Source organism: Prunus mume, linkage group LG4 (genome assembly GCF_029339155.1).
Source record: "Prunus mume cultivar Tortuosa linkage group LG4, ASM2933915v1, whole genome shotgun sequence".
Taxonomy (NCBI): domain Eukaryota; kingdom Viridiplantae; phylum Streptophyta; class Magnoliopsida; order Rosales; family Rosaceae; genus Prunus; species Prunus mume.
The window spans coordinates 24,772,030-24,794,355 of record NC_142701.1 but is presented as its reverse complement, the minus strand read 5'-3'; the positions used below and the strand labels follow the sequence as shown (position 1 = coordinate 24,794,355).

Sequence of the window (22,326 nt, the reverse complement as noted above, 5' to 3'; positions counted from 1 at the left end):
ATCAAATAAATAGAATCTTTAATCTATTCTAATCCTATTTCATTTCTCATCCCTCTGTCACGTCTACCGCGTCTGTCAGTGGTGGCTGGCAAGGAAGCATTATCCCCTTTAAATCTAATAAAAGTTGCAACCTTGAGAACACATTCACAATCAAGCATTTGTTTGGCAACGTAAGTCTCACGAGAAAGCATTCTCTACACATGCACACATACTACACGGCATGCAGCCCGTTAAAATGCCCAAATGCAATGACTAGAGTTAAACCAAGAAACTACTTTCGGCCATGAAAGTGTACAGAATTTAATCGAAACTTAAGATTGTCAATATAGTAATTGAACAGGATGGCACTTGAACAGTCTGATTAATGATACAAGTGCTTAATTTCATTTAATAATAAATTACAAGACAAGATAGCATAGAAAGTGCTATCGGACTCGGACATCAAGCAATCTCTCTTTAGGGTGCGTGTTGTTCTACGTGCTGTAGTGGTAGTTTCAGAAACAAGGTTCCTTCCTTCCTACTATAATTTACAGTATATAATTATAAGCTGACATGCAAGCTTCAAATAGACTTAGCCCAAAGCAGTACACCTCCACCGACCACAGAAAAGGGTAAAAGAATGCTAACAATTCTTTTTTACGAACAACACTACTATCATAGTTAAAACACTCATCATTCGCAGCCAATTTTTAATTTTCCATTTTTAGCAAAGCATTGGCCTCTAGTAGTCCAGTGAGCCCAACGATGCAATCCCATTGGTTGAGTTTCTCAAGTCTTGTCGACTCACGTAGTCATCGCAGGTGTTGTTGCCACCATTGGAAAGCTTATTGCTTGGGACAGAAGCCGCACGATTGTGGCCTTCCTTTCCCATCTGTTGCACTTCATGTGGCGAGAGTATTTTGATATACCACACATTGTTCACAAACTCCCTGAATATAAGAGAAGAATCATTTACTTCAACTGAATCATGAAAAAGAACAGTTCAAAACTTCAGAAGACTATATTGTTTAAGGCTCAGAGATGTACACATGCAAAATAGTAACTTAAAACTCTTGAAAAAGTGAGAAAACAGTCAACGATTTAAAATGGCTTAAGCTACTCCCACTTTAAACCTCAAGGCGTTTTCTAAACATTACCGCTGTTTCTGTCCACAAATTTGGGATACCAGCTCCTACACTTTTTAACAATTTGACATACAGAATAAAATCATTACAATAGCTACTTCGAAAACAATAAAATTGCGCCCAGTAATCCAGGATGAAACATTTTACAAAAGTACAGTAATAACTGAAACGCATGGGAAGCTCGAATTTCAGAATTGCCAATGCAAACAGAGTGTATAATAATTGACTAGTAAGTGAAATGATGAAATACAATTTGGGACTTACTGCCAAGGGTCGTCGCCAAGGAGAAGAACATCATTCTCCCGGTCAACAAATACAAGCTGCCAGCCTGATCTCTGAGGGTCCTCTAATTGGCCTTCAAGGCCAAACATACGCGCGAGCTCACTGCGCAGCTCATCATAGCTGCTGAATTTTGAAATATCCAGTGACCTCCCAAAGGACCCTGACTTGTGAACCTACCAAATTGCAACATTTAATAAAAAGAATATGAGTAACCACTCAGAAAAAGTACTAATTCTTTTGAACAAGTATTCACATGGAAGAAGACTTCCCATGCATCTGACCATTCTGTTAAGAATAAAATGCTTGTAATACACAATCAGAACTATCTTATCTTACCTTCACAAAGTTTCGAGTTGGATTTACTTGGTCCACATTTTCTGAAGACTGCAAGAAACCTGATTCATCTACACAACTTGAAGTAGTCATGTCTGAATTAAGTGGAAAATCATTGCCCGTGGCACTGGTGTAACTGGAAGCACCAAACGGCATAGACAATGAATCATTTCCATTGCCAATATTTCTCAGGGTTGGAATCCCATTGTGCAGCATAAGAGATGAGGAATCAATGTTCACTCCAAACAAAAGATTGCTTTGGGGATCAGTACCGCCTTGGAATGCAGAGTACTCTCTACCAGGAAACGGAGGCAAGGCCGTGAGCTCAGAGATATTTGACTGTGGTGTTCCCAACTGTTCCACCTGGGGTAGTACACATTGAGCAGCTCCAGATGATAGCTGCTGTTCGCCTGCGATCTGCTTGGGTAACAAGGAAGACGAAATTACAGAGTTGGATCCACTTAAGTTAAGTAAGTGGGATGCTCCATCTTGTGATAGGGAACCTAATATACCATGTATAGGGGGAACATCAGATGAAGATATAGGATTTCCAACAGGGTCAGGAAAGCTCTGCTGCTGAGGTTGTGAAGGGATAGCTTGCAGAGATGCAGACTGGGATTGAGTGGCTGAGGCAAAATTGGACAGAGCAGACATGACATTTGGGATCTGCTGCTGAACAGACAATTGGTGCAGATGATGAGATTGTTGAAGCTGCTGCTCCAGCTGCTGTTGTTGCTGGTGCTGCTGCAGCTGCTGTTGTTGCCTCTGATCACTATAGGGATGGTAACGCTGCAACTGTTGTTGCAAAACCTGAGCCTGAGCAGGAGCTTGATTTTCTTGAAAGCTCTGAAGATAAGTATTTTGAGATTGAGACTGCGGTAAAACCTGTCTCTGAAGCACAGCAGCCGAGCCATTAGAAACATTTGAAGATTGCTGGAAGGGCAGAAGAGACTGTGAAGCACATTTAGAAGAATCCACTGTCCTCATTTCTTGAAGTGCGGCAGCTGCCATTGCTTGGTATACCTCAGGTTGTAGACCTGCCATAGAAGCATCAAGCCTCGGCTGCATCCAGGGAGTAACCCCAAATCCTTGAAAGTTCAAAGATTGAATCCCCTGATCTCCAACCCCTCCTTGGAGCCACATCAGTGGAGCGTTAATGCCCATATCACCATCTTTGAGCCCTGAAATGAACATACCACTGAGTATTAGGGGGGCAAAGAAAACATTTTTTGACACATAAGACACCATGTGTTCCTCAAGCATAAAACCAAAGATACCGTGGAAAGAGGGAATGCCCGATGGCCATGGTCGCTTTAGTCTGAGGGGGAATGGGGATGGATACATTGGGAATGTTGTTAGTGGTTCAATCTCCCACAATGAAACTCTAGGCTGCCTCTCCCCTGCAGTGGATTCATCCCAGCCAACCTGCATTAGCAGAGAACCCGTTTACAAACCTTATGTCACCTGAAAAAGTTAAAAAAGCTGGCCACATCTCTTTCAAAAACTTGTGAAACTAAGGCAAAATATTTGAATTTTAATGAGCATGAAAATCACAAAATGCTCCCAACAAACCTTCACAGAGCGCCAATGTGAATTTGTCCAACGCACAGAATCTAAATCACTGATACCAGTTATTGTACCCATGTATCTGAAGGAAAAGAAAAACAAAACAAAAATTACCACTTAAATAAATGCTAAGCATAAACTATATATATATATATATATATAATATAACTATTGAAGATAATTAACCTACCGACGGACACTTGACTCTTCTGTTTCAAACAGCATCCTAAATCGCATGCCCACAGAAACCCGTGTATGATAGACAGCTTTAACATACTTGGCCAGGGGTATCACAAACTCAGATGGACTAGCCCTGCATTATAAGCAAATTGATTAATAAGATGTAACAAGTAGGATCTAAAATCTAGAGAAGTAGCAGATACTCACCTTGGATTATAAAATATTGTAAAGCGACTATTTGTTGCAGCTGCATGAGCTGCAGCAGCAAGAAGACCAATGTGCATGCTATCACTTGACAAAACTGATGAGGGCATAACAGTCTGTGGACGATTTGCTCGCCGAATACCCAAGAGTAACTGATTCTTTTCATTCCTGATTGAAGACAACATATTTGAAGAAAAATTAATAATTACCACAATTCTCGCCCTAATAACTCCAACCACCCCCTTCCCCCCCGCACATTCCCCAAAAAAAGGAAAAAAGAATATAAACATATTCAATCATGTGAAGAACAGAATAACTCTTTTAAATTACCAAATAAAAAGGACTGAATCACCAGCAACAAGTCGTTTGGCACTAACGAACACGCTCCATCCTGTCGTGAGAAGATGCCTCTTGGGCTGGCCTGCACAATAGCATGGAAAAAAGAAATTAGAAACCAGAATTGCATGTTGCAGACAGTATATTAAAAAATAAAACCTAGGTAAAGAAAGTACACAAGAGTCTATAAAATCATTGAACTCTAAACCATGTGTCCCACAAGGCTCATTCATGCGTAAGCCCAATGTGATCAAGATCCATGACAGGCAGTTCTTGCCTTTCAACCACAATGAGGGCAAGAACAACTACAGAAGAAACAAAAAATTCAAAAACATTTGTTGGGTCAATAAGACCTACAACTATTTCTTCTTAATTTGTGAGAGACTGAGAGGGTTGAATGGTTGTTGATCATCGATGTGGTGTAACACTCTTGGTTACCCATTCCCTTTAATCTAATTTCTTGCTACAGTTCAATTATTTTCTCTTGACAGCTGCAACTTTTTGAATAGCTCACTGAAGCAGAAGAAGAAACAAAAAAAGCTCCAAAAGGAGAGTGCATGCTATTGCTATCCTAACCCCAGAATAATGGTTAAGTTACTCAGGAGAACAGAAATCAAACTTGCCAGAAAATATATGACCCAAGGGCAGCCAAATTTAATAACTGGCAACATTTACATAATCCAGAACATAAAAAAAGTTGCTACATTGTCTGGTTGCTTGGGCCGCTCTACCTTTTGATTATTATATGTATAGGCAGATTCAAAGACAGGGCTACTTTATTTCGTTATTTGCTTGCCACATCCTCACTGGGGTCTTTAGGCAATTACTATAGCAGGTAAGTTTAGGAATTACAGATTTTTAAGTTCAAATAAACAATAAATTTATTAATTTTTAATGAGATATTGCTCATGCCATTAAATATACAATTTCTCCAAGTCTTTCACTTTTGACATTTAGAACAGCAAGTGTGCGAACTGTCTAGTATACATGCACTCAGTGGTCTTAATTTTGCAACTAAGCTAGAGGTGCAGACTTGAAGAATAACAAAGAGTAATGAAAGCAAATATAAAACAGAATTCTGAACAAATTCACTCACCTCGAAATATATGTCTGAATTTCCATTCATTATCATGAAGATCCCTTGCAATTAGTTCCTGAGCTGGGGGCTGCTGTGAGTAATCCTGAAGGTACAATAAAAAATTAAATTATTGAAACCAATTTCATGAGACGAAAACACAGAAAATCAAATGTGATGCTCAGGCTACTCAAAAAAGAGGAAACCTACAAGAGGAGGAAAGACTTTTTCAGCTGCACGGCGGGGAACAGAGAATCCTCCATGCGTGCTAGTATCACTTGCAGTCAAAGTTTTACAAAAATAGTTGGTTGGCTGTTTGCTGGCAGCACCCAACTCCGCAGGCAGTAGGTATACATCTTTTTGCTCTTGCTACAAAACAGTTTATGTTAATACATGATGAAAATTACCTGACTCACAAAGTCACATATCAAAAACAGAAAAGTACAGTACCGGACTTAATGGTTGTAGGGTCATTTGAGCATATACTTCATCAGTCTCCACATCTGCCTGTACGATACAAAATTTAAAAAACATTAAGGAGCATTCCATTAAATGGCACAGAGAAGATGCAAGCCGGCTGACACTTACATGCATTGTCACATTATGCAGCTGACATATTAGTTGTGGAGGCAAGTTGGGGTAATTTGGAATATGGGCATCCACTTCCTTATTGGTTGATGCAGCAACCTGTACAAGAAATACCAAGAATTAAAAACAATCACTGAATACCCTCTCAAAAATTAGTGTTCAGGACGTTGTGGTTATATAGATATTAGAAGCTTCAGCTGTTTAAGCACACAACAATTGTACTCATAAGTTTTGGATTATATTAAAGTAATTGAAGTAATGATATGTACAAAATGAATAAGAGAAAAGTTATAACTAGACACTATGTAAATACCAAAGAAGTAAAAAAGAAAACCTTCAACCCATCCTTTATTTTATTTTTTTTCTATAGGAGTAAATGAACATACATCTATAATTACACAGCCTACATTTCAAACTTATTAGACAAAAATAAGACAATCGTAACAAGAGACTTCCTTGAATCAATAAAACAACCAAATTTCCTATTCTACATACTGCAAACCAACCAAATGTTTTCTCCTGATACCATTCAGAAGGAAAAATCTGAATTCAACAATAAATGAGATAGCAATCCAGTGCTGACCTGCTCACTGTGACCCTGTGGAAAGTAGACTACACGACTTCCAAGAAGAGGCAAAGACACGAGGGGCCCCGCACAAGCATGCCAAAGCTCAGAATTCAAACATTTCTTCTCCCCTGCACATAGTTTCTATGCTTGCATGAGTATGCGTGACATGAAATTCATAGCATCAAAATCCTAACCCTTAAATTAATTGAAGATAGAAATGCAAGACTAGTTTTAGTGATAATGGCATGTTGTTAATTCGTTTACAGGTGCAACCACTTCAAATCATAAAACCAAATTTCCACCCAGAACCCCATCAAGCAGTGAATGGGCAGTTGAGATAATTGTAAAATAGTAAGATGGGTGTTTAGTCACCTTAAACTCAATTCTCGAACAGACAAGCAACATATGCAAAGAATGTGACTATTTTTGCAATGAAATAACTCCGGAAAGACACACAAACACTGGTGAAATGAATATTCACTAGGTCTGTTCAATGACTGCTTATTTAAGACATGCACATATAACGGTCACCTAAAACGTGGCTCAATTGTTTAGACTAAATCCAAAACAAAAAAAGCATAAATGTATGCAAGATAATGCCTCAGAGTCGATTAACTAATGCTTTTAAGGACGTATTAAATTTCAGACGAGAAAAATGGAACGAGCCAAATAAAGCACAAAAAAGTGCATACCTTCCTGAGGCTGGTGATTAAAACCCGAAGACGACGATGAAGATGAAAGTCTCATTTCTTCGAAAGCCCGAAATGCAACCTCCTTTCACCACCTACTGAAACCCCCTTTAGCCCCAGTAAAACCAAACCCAACTTAAACAAAGATTCAAATCAGTCCCCTCCTTATTCCTTGCACATATTAGCACCCATTTCTGAACCCCTTCACCTCTAAATCATCAAATGCAGTGAAAGTAAGCCCACCCCCCACCCCCCCAAGCAAAAACCAGAAAATATCAACTACACCTCTGGGAAAATATCATCCAAAACCAGTGCCAATACAGAAGACAAGACCTCTCACCCTCATACGCCCCAGATCTTCTTCACCCTACCAAAACCCACCACATTTACCCTAATAAGAACCCTAAACCCCCACCTGACACCTCCAAGCTCAGAAATTTATGAACACTTGCAAGCTCCACAGAAACCCTAGACTACCCAGATCTCAGAAATTGAGCAGTAACTGAGCAAGTAAGCTTGAACAGAGAATGAGAGAACTCTTACTGAGCTGAGAGTGACATTTTCAGAAGCACCGATTTGACTGCCAAAAGAGCTGAGCTTTAGCTTGGTCTGCTGCTTGTGAAACTTGAGAGAGAAAGATAGAGAGAGAGTTCGGTTGAGAGAAGCTTTATTGGTCTTCGTTGAGGGCTTGTTTGGTCTACGATCAATTAATACAGTGGTAATTATTGCTGGTGGGGTAATGTAATGTTCATAGGGATGGCTGTCAGAAGCAAATAGAAATAGAAGGACCAAAAATCTAACTTCTCTCCCTATTTTACCCTAGCCTTTTTCCCCTTTTTGCAATCTTGGCCATTACCCTCTCTCTAGGCCCTTTTTTCCCTTCTATTTTTCTCCCCTACCATTCAATTTTCCCTTTATTCCTCTTTTGGAAATTGCCAATCTTTTTCATGTTGGCTTTTGGAAAATTTTCATTTTTATTTCATAAAAGGGAAAGATGATTTGGTTATCATTGGTTTCTCCACATGAATTAAATAGTTTTGAAATTGAAGTAAGTCCAATTACATTTGTAGTGGACTCTCTTATTGTTTTCTCCATAAAGCTTTTGATCTAACTTCCTTAAATGTCAGTTTGGGAGAGTTAATCTGTGCATGGTTTGAGTTGAAATGTCTTTAAATTTAATAGAACGTCCCCATGTATGCCCACATTTGGCAACTTCCTTGGATGGTTTGTTGCATTCATTATTAGTAGGTTCTTATGGTTTCTGGTTATAGATCCATGTGTCATCTATAAACCACTTACAACCTCAATTGTCACTTCAATCCTAGCTGCCACAAATTAATGTTAAAAGACTTTTGTATTTTTCTTGTAAATTATATGCAGAAGGTTTTGGTTCATATTGCTTCAAAATTGTGAAGTTTAAGTCCTGCTTGAGCTCATTCTTGTGTGGATTTGTGGAGAAAGACTTTCAGTAGCATTATTTTGTTATTCTAATCAATAATGATATGACGTGCGTGATAATATTTCTACGTAATATAATATTATTGGCTAGATATAACCAAATAGTATTATCCTGTTGCAACTCAATTTTTCACCATTTGTGAGAGAGAGATCTGCAACAAATATTTAAAATTTCTTATTTTATTAAAAGACAAAATTATCTCATACATAACAGGTAGCTTGAATAAACTAAGTATAGCATGGCTCTCTAGTGAGAACCATATCTTGACCACATTCAACCAAAAGCTAGGTGTAGCCGTTGAGAAGATAGCAGCATCCCCATGCTTCTCTCTTTATTTTAACTTCCATCTGTAGTTGCCTTGATTTTTACTGCACACTGCACAGAGAAACAAAAGAACATTAGTAATGTTCTCGCATTTCATCTCTCACGTGCTAATCACATGACTAAACGTACATGCTAATAAGGTGATCATAGATGTTGTATACGGCAGTTGTATATCGATGGAGTGCATACAAAAATTACTTACTCGTTGCAATTGACACTCCTAGAAATGGGAACGTTGATTTGGACTTTACACGCAGTGGGGAGACCAGCTGCGACGTCTTCCTTGATGTTTTGGTAGTGATCTGCGGCGTCCTTGAGGCATTGGCAGGCTGCACGCCTGTCTTTGGTGGTTGAAGCGAGCTGTTTCAGACCCGAAACCCCATTGCAACACGCCGTGGGTGGGCTACCAGTGCCACTGGTGAGATATGGAACGCAGGGAGCGACAGATGACGCCACTTGTTGGCAAGTGACTGTGGCCTGCCCCGGTTTAACCAAGACCAACATGGCCACCACCACCATCACTAAAGCTATAACAACACCCTTCATTTTCTTTTCTGTTTTTTGTACGTTTGAGTTTGAGATCGATGGAGTGCTACAATGTTTGCTAATTGACTTAAAGTTGAGCTTAATTGTTCATGTACGGAAGTTTAAGTTGTGGTTTTGATGGGTAAGGTTTGAAGGGTATTTATAGTTGCCACTAGAAGATATATCCAAAATCATGAGGGGGATTATTGGTGTAGCAGAAGCCGTTATGAAACTTAAGCAGCCTTTGCATGGTCCCTATCTCTTCGCTGGGTTAGGCCTTTGCTGCATGCCAAGAGCGTTACATTACAACTTTCTTCCAAAAGAAAGCGGAATTGGTGTTCCTGCCATGTGTATAACTCTTGCTTATCTCTTCGTTGGGTTAGGCCTTTGCTGCATGCCAAGAGCGTTGCAACTTTCTTCCAAAAGAAAGCGGAATTGGTGTTCCAAAGATGAACTCGATATTGTGCTTTAAGTTTAAAAAGCATGTATGAAACACTAAGTATGTCATTTTGTCAATCAAAATGTATATAAAATGGTAATCATGTCAGTTTTACACCCAAAAAAGTTTAGTAAGGAATTTTAAGATGAAAGATCAGAAAATATGGTTCTTCTGACATTGCTCAATTTGTTCCAAATGAGGCTGAGGCCATATGGTGTACACAGGTTTTGGACTTTACACTGGGTTTCAGTTGGGGAAAACAGAAGGGCGTGGACGCTAGAAAAATGGAGCAGGCAACGAAAGCACACAAGGCGCTTTTGGCACACTTGAAATCATTCTTTGCTTCACTATTGATGGGGATACTTTTACATGCAAAGCTAAGACAGTATCAGAAATTGACAAAGTAGTATATTCATAGAATTAGCCTACCAACACTTCAGAATGATTTCTTAACCAAAAGAATTTATATATTGATGATGATTTCATTTTCAATTTCGAGCAGCTTGTTTTCCTTTCACTTCATCATTGATCCTTCCCACTATACAAATCATAAACTATAAAATCAACAACAGCCAGAGTCAGCTTTTGAAGGCATTCTCAAGAGATTCTTTCATGCAAAAATTCCATGCTACCAATGCTGCTCCAACTGCAGGCTCTACCTGATGGTGATTCAAGAAAACAAATACAGCAGCATTGTAAAAGAGCATACCAGAAATTCCACGATATAACATCCATGTACACAAGCATATGGGTTGCTAACTTGGTCATTAGTAGGACTTCTGATAAATTATAGAAACAATTAGTATCTTCTAATTGATTATTGTTCCTTCCTTAGTCTATTTGTGTTGTCCACTTTTCATCTACTCTCTAATTATCGTTTGACACGAAGACACTTATCCTTTTTATCCAAGATAGGGAAGCCCGCCAATAGTAACTGTACTCAAGAAGCCATCTACGGAAAGTAGCAGGCTCACCCTTTAAATCTCATTTGCTTCAAATATCAAAAGTTTATTGAAGTGAGGCATAAAATATGCTTACCTTCGGCCTAATAGGAACTGCCCCCGGGTAGTCCTTGGAGATGCATTTAATGACTTCCTCTCCTATATCCCACCTCTTATTTTCATCAAGAACACCACCAACCATGACAAGGGGAAAAGAATCTTTTCCCTCTGCAATTATTTTAAACAAAAAATGAAATTAGTATGCAGTGTAGGGCCTCCCTACCTTTCAATTATTGCAAGGCAGTATATAAACTCGAATCTGATACACATATAGAATATCCATCATGAGCACAGCAATAATACAACGCCATAAGTAGAAGGAATGGGTATAGCACAAAGGCAAAACACTTGAAAATAAAATAAGCCAGTAAGGAATGGCAATAACTTTTCTGCTCCCTGTATGCAGTTTATTAAGCATTTCCTTTTTTGCAAATGCATATTTAAATAGTATCACTACCCTACCACTAAATGATTAATATTTTATGAAGTCATGCATAACCTCATGACCTATTATACATCACACAAATCCAAAACAGAATTCCTTTAATTTTTTTCAGTTTTTTGTTCAGTATGTCACACCTGGACCACACAAGCCAAGTCTTTGAACAACAGCTTTCACACTCAACCTCAACTCCTCGACTGAATCAAACAAGATCTTATTTGCAACCTCATCACCAGCAATTGCACAACATACAACAACTGGAACAAGTGCTGCAATGCGAGCCCAAGATGGATCTGCATAGGTCCACCTGAAATCCAATAGAAAATTATAGTGGTTATCTGATACCCCATACAATTACATCCCGGATACTCATTTCTATCAAGGTTCTCAATTCATTTTCCTGAAGAAGGTTGGCAAAGACATACAAAATACCACATACCCTTTAAATGAAACATATTCCAATCGAGAATGCATGACAAATTCAGTGGAAAAGACACATATAATTGCCATTTCAAGATCAATGGGATTATTTCCAAACCCCTATGTGAGATGCGACCGACTTTTGACTCCTCTCACGTAGAGGTGCAGATAAAACCACATAATCTAAGAAGAATAATCTCAAGATATAAAATGTTTGCATGCCAATGGAACCAGAGAACTTAGATCATACACATCTATACTAGAATTTAGCTACTACAATAAGTGGAACTTCCCACATATTTGCATCACCTAACCAACACCATTTGAGGGATTGCAGACAAACGAATTTACAGATTGATGGAACAAACCTTGTCATTTATTTTCGCCAAAACTGCCTTAAAGATTGGCTGCAGACTGTAAGATCCCAAAATGACAACTAGTAACTTCACCAATATATGTGATGATGACAATTATAAGTTTCAGATAGATACCCGATGAGTTGATCTGGAGAAGAAAGACCAAGCTTCCCTAAAATACTAGACATAAGCATTGTATGTGGACCACGACCATCATGGGCCCTTATTACAGCGGTTAATGCCTGTGCAGCTATACCGTATCCACTGCAAGTAAAAAAAACATTACCTTCAGTAAAAATTTCTGGGAAAGGAAAAATACAGATATCATAAAAAAGAAGCCCACATCCTGAATTCCAGAAACTACCAGAATACTACTCAAAAAGTGATATTAAGTTTATTTGACGCACTGATTGATTTATACATGGCCATGAAATCTTACAATTAAAGCACAACATTATCAGGCAGGGAGCAACTGTGGAACATAGATGGATCACAATCATACTGCTGGGGAGTTCAAATCGTCAATATATAAAGTTTAATGCAAAATGATGAGCAGGAAAGGGAAAATCAACAATGAAAATAGAAAGAATTTTACGGGATTTCAACAGTAAGATTAATTCAAAACATATAATCAAGAAGTGAGTAAAGGTGGAAGTCTTTTTCCCAGTGACTGTTTCTTCTTACAACCCCTATATCATTTCATGTACTTGATGGTTAAGGTGACCTAGATACAAAAGATGTAGGAAACCTCCAATGACAACAAGGAACCACCTTTATTAAAGTAGGAGCATCTCGGGGACAGAGCTAGAAATAGGAAATTCAAGAACCGAGCAACAAGGCTATACCTTCCCCAATCACCTAAGGTAGGTCCTGCGCCAGCTGCCCGAGCTTCTCTACCGTCTTCTGTGAACCCATATGCAATGGTCCCCGTGCCAGCAATTAGAACACACCCATGAAGTTTTCCCAAAGTCCCACAAGCTAGAGCTGCAACAGCATCATTCTGAACATACAACCTTGCATTGCTGGGGAATACATCCCTGTTCACATCAAGACAAGATTAAAGCTTGTAGTACTAAACATTAATCAGAGATTGATATGTGCCAAAACCCACAAGGGCCTGATGAAAGCAATAAAAAATAAGCACCCAACAAGTAAATAACTTCAAAAGTAAAATAAATATTTTAAAAAAACACATAGGGGAACAATGTGCAATCATAGAGACTTGAAAGTAATACCTAAGCCAATCTAATATCCTCTGCTGATCTGAGGGATGGTTGACACCAGAAACCGCCAAACAAACAGCTCGAACCGCCGACCGGTTCGAACCGGACTTGGCCAGCGCTTCAGCCATCACCTGCTCCAATGTTTCCCTTGCAGCAGCCTCTAAGGTTTAACAACAAGTTATTCAATTAGATCAGATACAAAAATCAAAACAGTTGCGATCAACTGATAAACCATGAACAGAAGAACAATTACCGCCAACGCTGTTGTGGTTGGTGCAACCGGCGACTGCTCGAGCAAGAACAGGAACTGGGTCGGGGAGAGGATCGGAGAAGGGCAAAATCGGCATGCAAATGCAGACGGTGGAGGTGGTGCCGCCGTCTAAACCCAAGATGACGTCTCCGGCGCCGGCGACCACCGGCATTTGGTTCTCAAAGTCCCAGACTTCGCCATTCCTGTACCGCTTCATCTGGGTTTTTGGTGGTGATTGGATTGAATTGGATTTGAGTGTTTGTTTTGACGAATCAGAGCTTTAAAAGGCTCCAATGGAGGCTTGCTCTCCCTGTCAAAGACACATAGGAGGCTTGCTCTCTCTGTCAAAGACACATAGGGATAATAGGAAGAGAACAAGGAAGAGGTGGGGGAGTCAGATGTTTTTGGGACCGTGTTCAAAAGAAAATAATATTCATTTCAAATGGTGGGGTTCTTTTTGTTTTGGTTCTCGGACGGCAAAATGGGGGGCCATAAATAAATTTATAACTCAAATGCTAATGGTTATTATTTCTAAATTGAAGATGTTTTTTTATTCTTTTTCAGCCTTCGTTCTTAGATTTTTTTAAATTTATTCTCATAATTCTGTTCTTTGATGATTTGGAATTTATTCTCATAGATTATTTTCTTTACTTCTGTCAAATTGTTTCAAATATTTTGTTAAATTATTTGCTTTGGGACAGTTTAGTCGTATCATGGGTTGATTAAATTATGGTTGTAATTCTTTGCTTCCATAATCATTTTGAGGTTTTCAATTTTTTATTCTAATGGCAATCCAAACATAATTCACAATATCTATTTAGAACTATTTCCATGGAAACAATTTGAATTTGCCGTCTATCTTTCTGTTTAAATTCCAAATCAGTCCATGAGGAAAGCTAAAAACAACCCTTGCAGCTAAAGCAAGATGGTGCACAAAAACACCCCCAATTATACTTGAATTCACATTTGCAATCAACTAACCAATTCATGTACATGTTGAACAGAATTATGTATTGTTAAAGGTGTGGTATGGATTAAGAAAGACTATGCAATCCTCCCAAACCAAAGTACCAAGCTAAAATACTGATGACAGTTGCTCTGCTTCCATTCTAGAATGCAAGGTGTTGGCAAGTTGGGGAAATGAGGGTTTTCCAACAAACGATCAAGGTTCAAGCAGGAGGGCATCGATATTCCGTTTTCCTTCTGGGCCCTTTGTGTACCACGATGACACATAATCTCCATAAACAACTTCCCGGTAGAGGGGAGGAGTCGACGCACTGGTAAGCTCAGAAGCAGGGGATACTTTCACTGTCTTGGCTGGATCATGAAATGTAGCAACTGAGAGCCGTGCCTGATTGGAATTGGTTAGAGCCCTATGTTGAGCACTCCTGTACTTCCCATTGGTCATTATCTGCAGGCAAGATAATCCACTGTTAGAGAATAAACATAATTCATATTATTGCTCCACTTGTTCAATTAATTTCATTCTACAAAACAAATCCTATGAAAGAAATGCACTTAGATCCAAAGAATGACAAGAATCCTGTAAAGCACACGGTGGTGTTCGATTATCAGCTTAGAGAGAAGACATTGATAGGTATAAGCCTTAAGCACTGCATTTTTTAGTTTCAGATCGTCTCAGCTTAAGTCCACTTTGTACAATCCAAAACTGAACCGCTTAAATCAGTACCTTGAGTATTGATCCAAAGCCAAACCCAACGGTGAAAGTTAGTTTCGTAGTGGTTGGATTAATTAGAGGTTCCTCTACATGTCACAGTTATTTGTGATCTAAGTTAAGGCCAATTATTACGACAAATCAGAAAGGACAATGACCAAGCCTCAATGTGTTCCATGGGACCCAAACTCAATATCCCGAACCAAATCATATAAGAACAATGAAAAGAGATAGAAAATTAAGTACAACTGAGGGTTGATGTCATGCCAATGTCTAGAAGAAATAGTGGTTGTCAATGACATCAAACAATTAGCAGCTTCATTGAAGACAAAATAAAGTGCTTAAGAAAATTATGGCTTAACCCTTGCACGAAGTGTAAAAGCAGGCCTATGATATACAGTGTGACTCCTTATAGACTGACAGAGTTAGCAACATGTGAATTTTTTTAGTATGTTATGACCAACATCAACTAAGACCACACATACAAAGCAGTAGGTCTTAACTTGGTTGGCTACACATACAGTCAACGTAGAGCCATATTAACCTATGTTTATTCTCAAACCATTTGTCCTAAATGACCAACAGCAACTAAGAGCAAATATACAAAGCAGTAGGTCTTAACTTGGTTGGCTACACGTACAGTCAACGTAGAGCCATATTAACCTATGTTTATTCTCAAACCATTTGTCCTAATTGACCAAGAATGAACAAAAACCAAACCAAAGAAAACAAAAATGAGGTTACTTGGTCAGCTTGTCCTCAGGTCCCCACAAACGAATACTATAATAACAGGCTGAAAATCAATACGTCAAGCAAATATAAAACAAAAACGATCAGAAGCCTGGCCAAGACCGACAGATAAGCACAACTACCCAGACAAAAACGTTGATGTCTCTAGACATAATAGAACATATTGCTACCAGTACCACTTGATTCAATTCAATATCATCGACAAGCCTAAAAGCTCAAAGAATACCATGAAATACACTCATGACGATTCATCCACTGAGAGTTTCCTGGGATTCAAGCATATTTTCATCTGGACAAAATGTGATTCAGCAAATGATAATTCCAAAGCATCATGGTAATGGACTGAATATATTTAAGAAGGCATAAGCATCAACTGACAACGACTCAACTTCTTTTATTAATAATAAAATTAAAGAAGGCACAGTACAAGACACTTCTCCATGCCTACTTTATTTCAGAAAATCCTTCGAATCTTCGAATAGACTAATACAAAGTCATAACAAAGAAAGTTGATCATAGCAATTTGACACTGTTCAAGATAAGTTAAACTCACTGCATTCTAATTTTACAAATTTATAAATAAACCCAATTTTAGACATATATTTATAAAAAAACTCAAACACTATTTAAACATAGAAACACACCCAAAATCAACCCCAAAGTCAATAATTGTATATTTTTTGGGTGTGTTTATAAATGAGTTTTGAGTGTGTGTAATGATGAATTTTGGGTGAGTTTATAAAGTGTTTTGGGTGTTGGGTTTTTTTATAATTTCAGCTCTCATTTTGGGTGATTTAGTGAAACTCCCAACTTTTCTTTCTCACCAATTTAGCTCATTTCTTTAAATATTCAACAAAAGTTTTCAACTTTATTACAAAAGAACTTGTTTAACCAATTTAGCTCATTTCTTTATAAAAATGAAAACTGCAAATTTTTCATAGTTTGGTCAGCTAAAAGAAGAATAAGAAGGTGTTTGATGTTTGATAGATGATAAGGTACCTCGGTTTGGTCAGCTAGAAGAACAACAATGGCATCACCACCCAAAGGCTTCACAGGAACCCACTCTCCGTCTTTAAGCACCTCAAGCCCACCCACCTCGTCCTGGACCAATAGCGTAATCGCACCAAAATCCGAATGGGCCTGCAGGCCCAAAGTCAGCTCAGGCTGAGGACACGGCGGGTAATAGCTGATCGTAATGTTCTGCCAAAACTCCCCTACCGCCTCCTCTAAACGCCGCGTTTCAAGCCCCAGGCTCTCGGACGCCAGCCCCAGCAACTCTCGCGCCAGCGAAGCAATTCGATCGCTGTACTCGGAAACCACCTGGCGGTAATCTGCGGGGAAATGGGGCCATCGCGTGGGGTTCCGGCGCCGGAGGGGGAGGGTGTGGTGGTCGAAGTAGTCCCTCCAGTCCAAAACGGTGTCGTCCTTCTCCAGCATCCGGCTGCCGTAGCCCTCCGACGCCGACGAGCTCGGATCGCACGCATAATTGAGTTTGTCTTCGACTGAGCTGTCGTTGAAGAAGGTGAGGCCCGCGAGCTTGATGGCGTCGATTATGCTGGCAGGAATGCCGTGGTTGGTGACGTGGAAGGCGCCCCAGTCCCGGCAGGCTTGCCCGATTGAGGCCCGAACCGAATCACGTCGGGTCGGGTCGAGGCCGAAAAGGTTGATGAGCGGAATGTTGGTTGAAGAAGAAGGTCGATTGGGTCGGTGCTGGGGAGGTTGAATGTATTGGGGCGGGACTTGGTTGAGGCCGGCTTGGGATAAGCTTTGAACTCTGATGGGCTCCGCCGATATTTCCATTTCTATCGAATTGGAATGAATTTACAGAGAGAGATACAGAGCGATGTGATGATGAAGACGATGATACCGATTTTATAGTCCGGAAGTTATTCAAGCATATAAAAAACTGTACCTTTTGTTATTTCTTTCCCGGCAGAAAATAAATACGTTCAGTAAAAAAGCGCTGTATTTACTGAATTAATTAAAGTAATTGGCAAAATTTATTTGGGTTACAAAATTGAGCAACATACGCTCTGTGAGGAGAAAACTTACATGTAACAGATGCTATGTTATTTCAAGCTTATCAGGTATTGTCATGTCGAAAAATTGTTATCGGCCTGGACAGGGCAGTCAATGCGACTATCCTGGGCTCACTGTCCAGAGGGCCTAATTTTTTTTTAAATAAAGAGCTATATTATATTAATGATATATTATTTTAATATTAAAAAAAATGTAAAATGGGTGTTTCAACTCTTTTAAGCTCTAATTGATTTCTCAAATTCCAAATTATGTTGTTCTTTGTTTATTATTTGAAGTATTAAAATTTCATTGAATTTCCTTGTAATGTTTCTATTTTCAAGTAGCAATAATTCCTAAAAAACAACAATCTGAAGTCAAAAAAGAAAAAGAAATGATTGAATTATTACAAGTATTTTCTTGTTTATGCATTATATTTGAATATATCAAGCGTAGTCTCTTATTTTAAATTTTTATATATTGAAATTTGAATTTATATAATTTATTTGTCTTGAATGTTAAACTTTTAGTTAATTCAAATAAGTTAAATCTTGATTGAAAAATGAGAGTGAGTATAGCACTTAAGTGAAATATATATATATATATATATATAGCTTAGCATTTGGCTTGGGCCCTAAAAATTCAAGACTCTGTATATTGTCATGTCGGAAAGTTAAAACACATAACAATGGGTGATTGGCTTGAGATAATGCCAAGTACTATCTCCGATATTGATAAAATTTTCTCATATATGAGAACTCATAATAACATAAAGAAAAAAAAAAAAAAAACTATGCTTTTTGTACAAGAATTGTAGTTGGTTTTCTTTGGTTTATCATTTGGACTTGGACACTCAGTTTTTGAGTCAAAAAAAGATTAAAAAAATCTGAGTGAATGAAGTAATATTATGCAAGTATGGAATGTGGGGCTCAACTTTGGAGCCAAAATTGACCTTAAAAATTGGCCAACAGTAAAAGACCAAGCCCCCACAGTAAAATTTGATGATAAATTTAATACAGTGGGCTTGAACAATCTGTGTATCTGGGTTTGGTTTGACCGAGCACCTTATCCCAAATTCATATCCCCCTCTCTCTTTCAATTCCTCTGTGAGAAAGACACACAGCCTTTGAATTGTACTTGAAATTTTTTTCCTCACAAAACCCACAATGCCACCACCAGCCACTCTCTCAGCTTCATCTTCCTTCACTCTCCTCTCCCCATCTCCCTCCCCAAAACCAAAGTTCCCTCCTTTCTCCCCCAAAAGACACTCCTTCGCAATCAACCCACGTCACCATTCCCTCCACTCAGTTCCCTCCTCCACCGTCCGATGCGCCGTCATCGAGAAAGAGACCCCGGAGGCCCAGCGGCCCGACACCTTCCTCCGCGCCAACTCCTCGTCGACCTCCGTGCGGGCCCGCTTCGAGAAGATGATAAGAGAAGCCCAAGACACCGTCTGCGCCGCCATTGAGGCCGCGGACGGCGGTGCCACCTTTAAAGAGGACGTGTGGTCGAGGCCCGGTGGCGGTGGAGGCATCAGCAGGGTCCTCCAAGACGGCGCCGTTTGGGAGAAGGCCGGTGTCAATGTCTCTGTTGTCTACGGCGTTATGCCTCCCGAGGCATACCGAGCTGCCAAGGGCGCCGCCGCAGCTGATCACAAGCCGGGCCCGGTTCCTTTCTTTGCCTCCGGAATTAGCTCGGTAATTTCGTGAGTTCTGCTCGTTTTGTGAAAAAAGAAAGAAGAAGAAAATGTTGGGTTTTTATATTATTTGCGGTTTGGTTGTGATTGTTTTCAGGTTTTGCATCCAAAGAACCCTTTTGCACCTACTTTGCATTTCAATTATCGGTATTTCGAAACGGATGCTCCGCAAGGTATGAATGTGATCATTTCTCATTTCTTTGCTGTGGATTGCACATTGCTTAGTTAGGTTGCGTTTGTAGGTAGGTAGGTAGGCAGGCTTGAACCCAGCTTTGGTGGTATTACTAATGAAGTAGATGATCTCTAAATGAGTTCACCATTTTATGTCATGCTTGTGTTGAATAATGCAAAACCAAGGATATCAAAGATTGGGAAAGGTAAAGGTTAAATTTGGATATAAATGTGTACATGTTATTATGATGAAAACTGTTAAACCCAGAAAACATAATTTGACGGGCACTAGATTATGCTCACATGCTAGAAATGATATGTTGAGATTCTGATTACTTCCCTTTATGGGTTGATTAACAATCAGTAATAATGATAGTTGCAATGCTGATAATAATACAAGCAGTAGTGATAGTAGAAACAATAATAAGATGAACTATAGGGATAAGATATTTCTTCTCGTCAGTATCTGGAAAGTGTTCAGTCAGTGATGTGGTAGAGAAGATGAGGCAGATATCATATCACTAATAAGTTTCTTTTTCCCTTGTTCCATGCTTGAAAGTTTGCATTTCCTTATATCACTCGTGTATAAATAATTTATGAATAAGAAAGCTCTTTGGACTCTATCCTGATTCGTCACATTTATGCAGATGCTCCTGGAGCACCTAGGCAATGGTGGTTTGGTGGCGGAACTGACTTGACACCTGCTTATATTTTTGAGGAGGATGTTAAGCATTTTCATTCAGTATGTAAAACAAAACAGATAACATCCCTTCTGGTGTTTTGTGATTAAAGTCCCACTTCTTTTGAAAAATTCTGTGGCTTTAACTAACTGTATAGTGGTGTTGGCCTTCTTCTGTAGGTCCAGAAAAGCGCTTGCGACAAATTTGATCCTACCTTCTATCCTCGGTTCAAGAAATGGTGTGATGATTATTTCTATATCAAGGTATATTTATTACTAAACCTTTTTAATTGTTATGTGTTATAAATTTGTAATATGGTGTTGATGGTACATAGTTCATTTCTGTATACAGCATCGAGATGAGAGGCGAGGGCTGGGAGGAATATTTTTTGATGATCTAAATGACTATGATCAGGAGATGCTTCTTTCCTTTGCCACTGGTATTGCTTGGAAATATAGAATCTTTTTTTATTTTTTTCGGTTGTATTTTCCAGTAATTATTTCCTACTAGTTGAGTGACTGCATCCACTTCCTGCATGCACTTCCGTTGACTTGAAGAATGCGCAAATTCTGTGGTCCCTGCTTACGTACCAATTATAGAGAAAAGGAAGGATCTACCATTTACGGATCAGCAAAAGGCATGGCAGCAATTGCGAAGAGGGCGCTATGTTGAATTCAATTTGGTATGAAAATGAGCCCTGAAGATGTTAGTGATTCATATCAGCAATTAATATGTAAATGAGGTCTAATATCTGTTTTCTTTTAAACAAAAGGTTTATGATCGTGGAACAACTTTTGGACTAAAGACGGGAGGTCGAATTGAGAGTATTCTTGTCTCTCTTCCACTGACTGCTCGGTGGGAATATGACCATGTAAGCTTACTGGTTTTCTCTGTACGATACTTTATTTCTGGTACTACTTAAAAATGGAACACCTTGAAGTTTTGAACTCATAATTGAGAGCAATCTTATTGTTTGCTGTGCAGAAACCAGAAGAGGGAAGTGAAGAATGGAAACTGTTAGATGCTTGCATCAACCCAAAGGAGTGGGTATAATGTTCTGAAATGTATGTTTGTATCATTTTGAGATTTTACTTGTTTTTCCCCATTCCTCTTGTCTTTCTTCTATCATCTTCCCTTCAATTTTTTTCTTCATTAGTTGAGGCTTAGAAGTTAGCAGTCGATATCTTGTTGAAAAGTAATCCAATACATGTTGAAGGTGATGTTAGTTGTGAATCATGTTAGAATTGTCATCTTTTGTAAGACTGGAAACTCTTCTTGCCCAATAAATATGTAGTCGATTAAGATTTCCCAACTTCTTCATATCCTGTAATATAATCTAATACATGCACCGGGTGATTTCGTTTTTTCCCTTGCACGGAAACAAGCTTGGAAATGAGTACGAGATTCTTCTCCTCATGTTTGGTTAAAGCACAATGTATCCTACAGGGGAAAACGCACATGAACATGAGAAGGGTGGGTTTCTCGTTTTCATGGATTTTAAAACCCATATACATTACTTTGATCAAAGAAACAAAACCCGTATACATTTACAAAAGGAGATGGGTTTTCATTCTCATTTCTAGCAGCCTTGTAATAAAATGGTAATGGCAATAAAACCTTTATATTTTTACTTAATTTGAATTGAATCATCCAAGGGAGGGTTTAATTTCCAATTGTCTCGTGAAGCATTGCATGGTTAATCAAAATGTTGCTTAATGAAAGATCTTGCAAATCAAGTAATGTGAAAAATACGGGCATAAATGAATGAATTAATTAGAAAGATCTTGCACAGATACTTATAATATAGCCTAAACTAGAAAACTTCAAGTATGTATCATATGAACAGATAATTTTTCTTGGAGCGTAGGCCCCCATAGTTAGATAATGGTGTGGTATGATGAATGATATGCAAACTCTAAATCGCATGAGACTTGTAACTCAAGTAGTTAAAGCG

General features: G+C 38.8%; 5 protein-coding genes and 1 long non-coding RNA gene across 6 annotated transcripts; 2 read left to right on the top strand and 4 right to left on the bottom strand.

Moving 5' to 3' along the window:
• Positions 1-361: 361 nt before the first annotated feature.
• LOC103328968 (auxin response factor 6-like) lies at positions 362-7,639 on the bottom strand. Its single transcript, XM_008231394.3, has 14 exons — positions 6,949-7,639; positions 6,272-6,384; positions 5,689-5,787; positions 5,551-5,607; positions 5,311-5,469; positions 5,122-5,206; positions 4,020-4,110; positions 3,693-3,857; positions 3,496-3,618; positions 3,312-3,387; positions 3,017-3,164; positions 1,743-2,920; positions 1,389-1,579; positions 362-929 (listed from the first exon to the last, which is right to left on the bottom strand). Exons 1-14 carry the CDS (start codon positions 7,001-7,003, stop codon positions 722-724), a joined length of 2,748 nt encoding a protein of 915 aa, XP_008229616.2. The 5' UTR covers positions 7,004-7,639; the 3' UTR covers positions 362-721.
• Positions 7,640-8,497: 858 nt separating this feature from the next.
• LOC103328969 (non-specific lipid-transfer protein A-like) lies at positions 8,498-9,385 on the bottom strand. The gene is made up of 2 exons (XM_008231395.3): positions 8,931-9,385; positions 8,498-8,779 (listed from the first exon to the last, which is right to left on the bottom strand). Exons 1-2 carry the CDS (start codon positions 9,272-9,274, stop codon positions 8,770-8,772), a joined length of 354 nt encoding a protein of 117 aa, XP_008229617.2. The 5' UTR covers positions 9,275-9,385; the 3' UTR covers positions 8,498-8,769.
• Positions 9,386-10,134: 749 nt separating this feature from the next.
• LOC103328971 (Actin-like ATPase superfamily protein) lies at positions 10,135-13,601 on the bottom strand. Its single transcript, XM_008231396.2, has 7 exons — positions 13,388-13,601; positions 13,147-13,294; positions 12,757-12,948; positions 12,047-12,175; positions 11,273-11,442; positions 10,731-10,861; positions 10,135-10,351 (listed from the first exon to the last, which is right to left on the bottom strand). Exons 1-7 carry the CDS (start codon positions 13,599-13,601, stop codon positions 10,271-10,273), a joined length of 1,065 nt encoding a protein of 354 aa, XP_008229618.2. The 3' UTR covers positions 10,135-10,270.
• LOC148918265 (uncharacterized) lies at positions 13,547-13,814 on the top strand. Its single transcript, XR_016126293.1, has 2 exons — positions 13,547-13,683; positions 13,715-13,814. It is a non-coding gene; the product is annotated as an uncharacterized LOC148918265 (long non-coding RNA).
• Positions 13,815-14,300: 486 nt separating this feature from the next.
• LOC103328972 (2-oxoglutarate (2OG) and Fe(II)-dependent oxygenase superfamily protein) lies at positions 14,301-17,726 on the bottom strand. Its single transcript, XM_008231397.2, has 2 exons — positions 16,809-17,726; positions 14,301-14,795 (listed from the first exon to the last, which is right to left on the bottom strand). Exons 1-2 carry the CDS (start codon positions 17,607-17,609, stop codon positions 14,547-14,549), a joined length of 1,050 nt encoding a protein of 349 aa, XP_008229619.3. The 5' UTR covers positions 17,610-17,726; the 3' UTR covers positions 14,301-14,546.
• A 1,093-nt stretch (positions 17,727-18,819) lies between these two features.
• On the top strand, positions 18,820-21,684 carry LOC103328973 (oxygen-dependent coproporphyrinogen-III oxidase, chloroplastic). The gene is made up of 8 exons (XM_008231398.3): positions 18,820-19,522; positions 19,619-19,694; positions 20,340-20,434; positions 20,552-20,635; positions 20,724-20,811; positions 20,930-21,054; positions 21,145-21,243; positions 21,357-21,684. Exons 1-8 carry the CDS (start codon positions 18,992-18,994, stop codon positions 21,423-21,425), a joined length of 1,167 nt encoding a protein of 388 aa, XP_008229620.2. The 5' UTR covers positions 18,820-18,991; the 3' UTR covers positions 21,426-21,684.
• Positions 21,685-22,326: the final 642 nt, after the last annotated feature.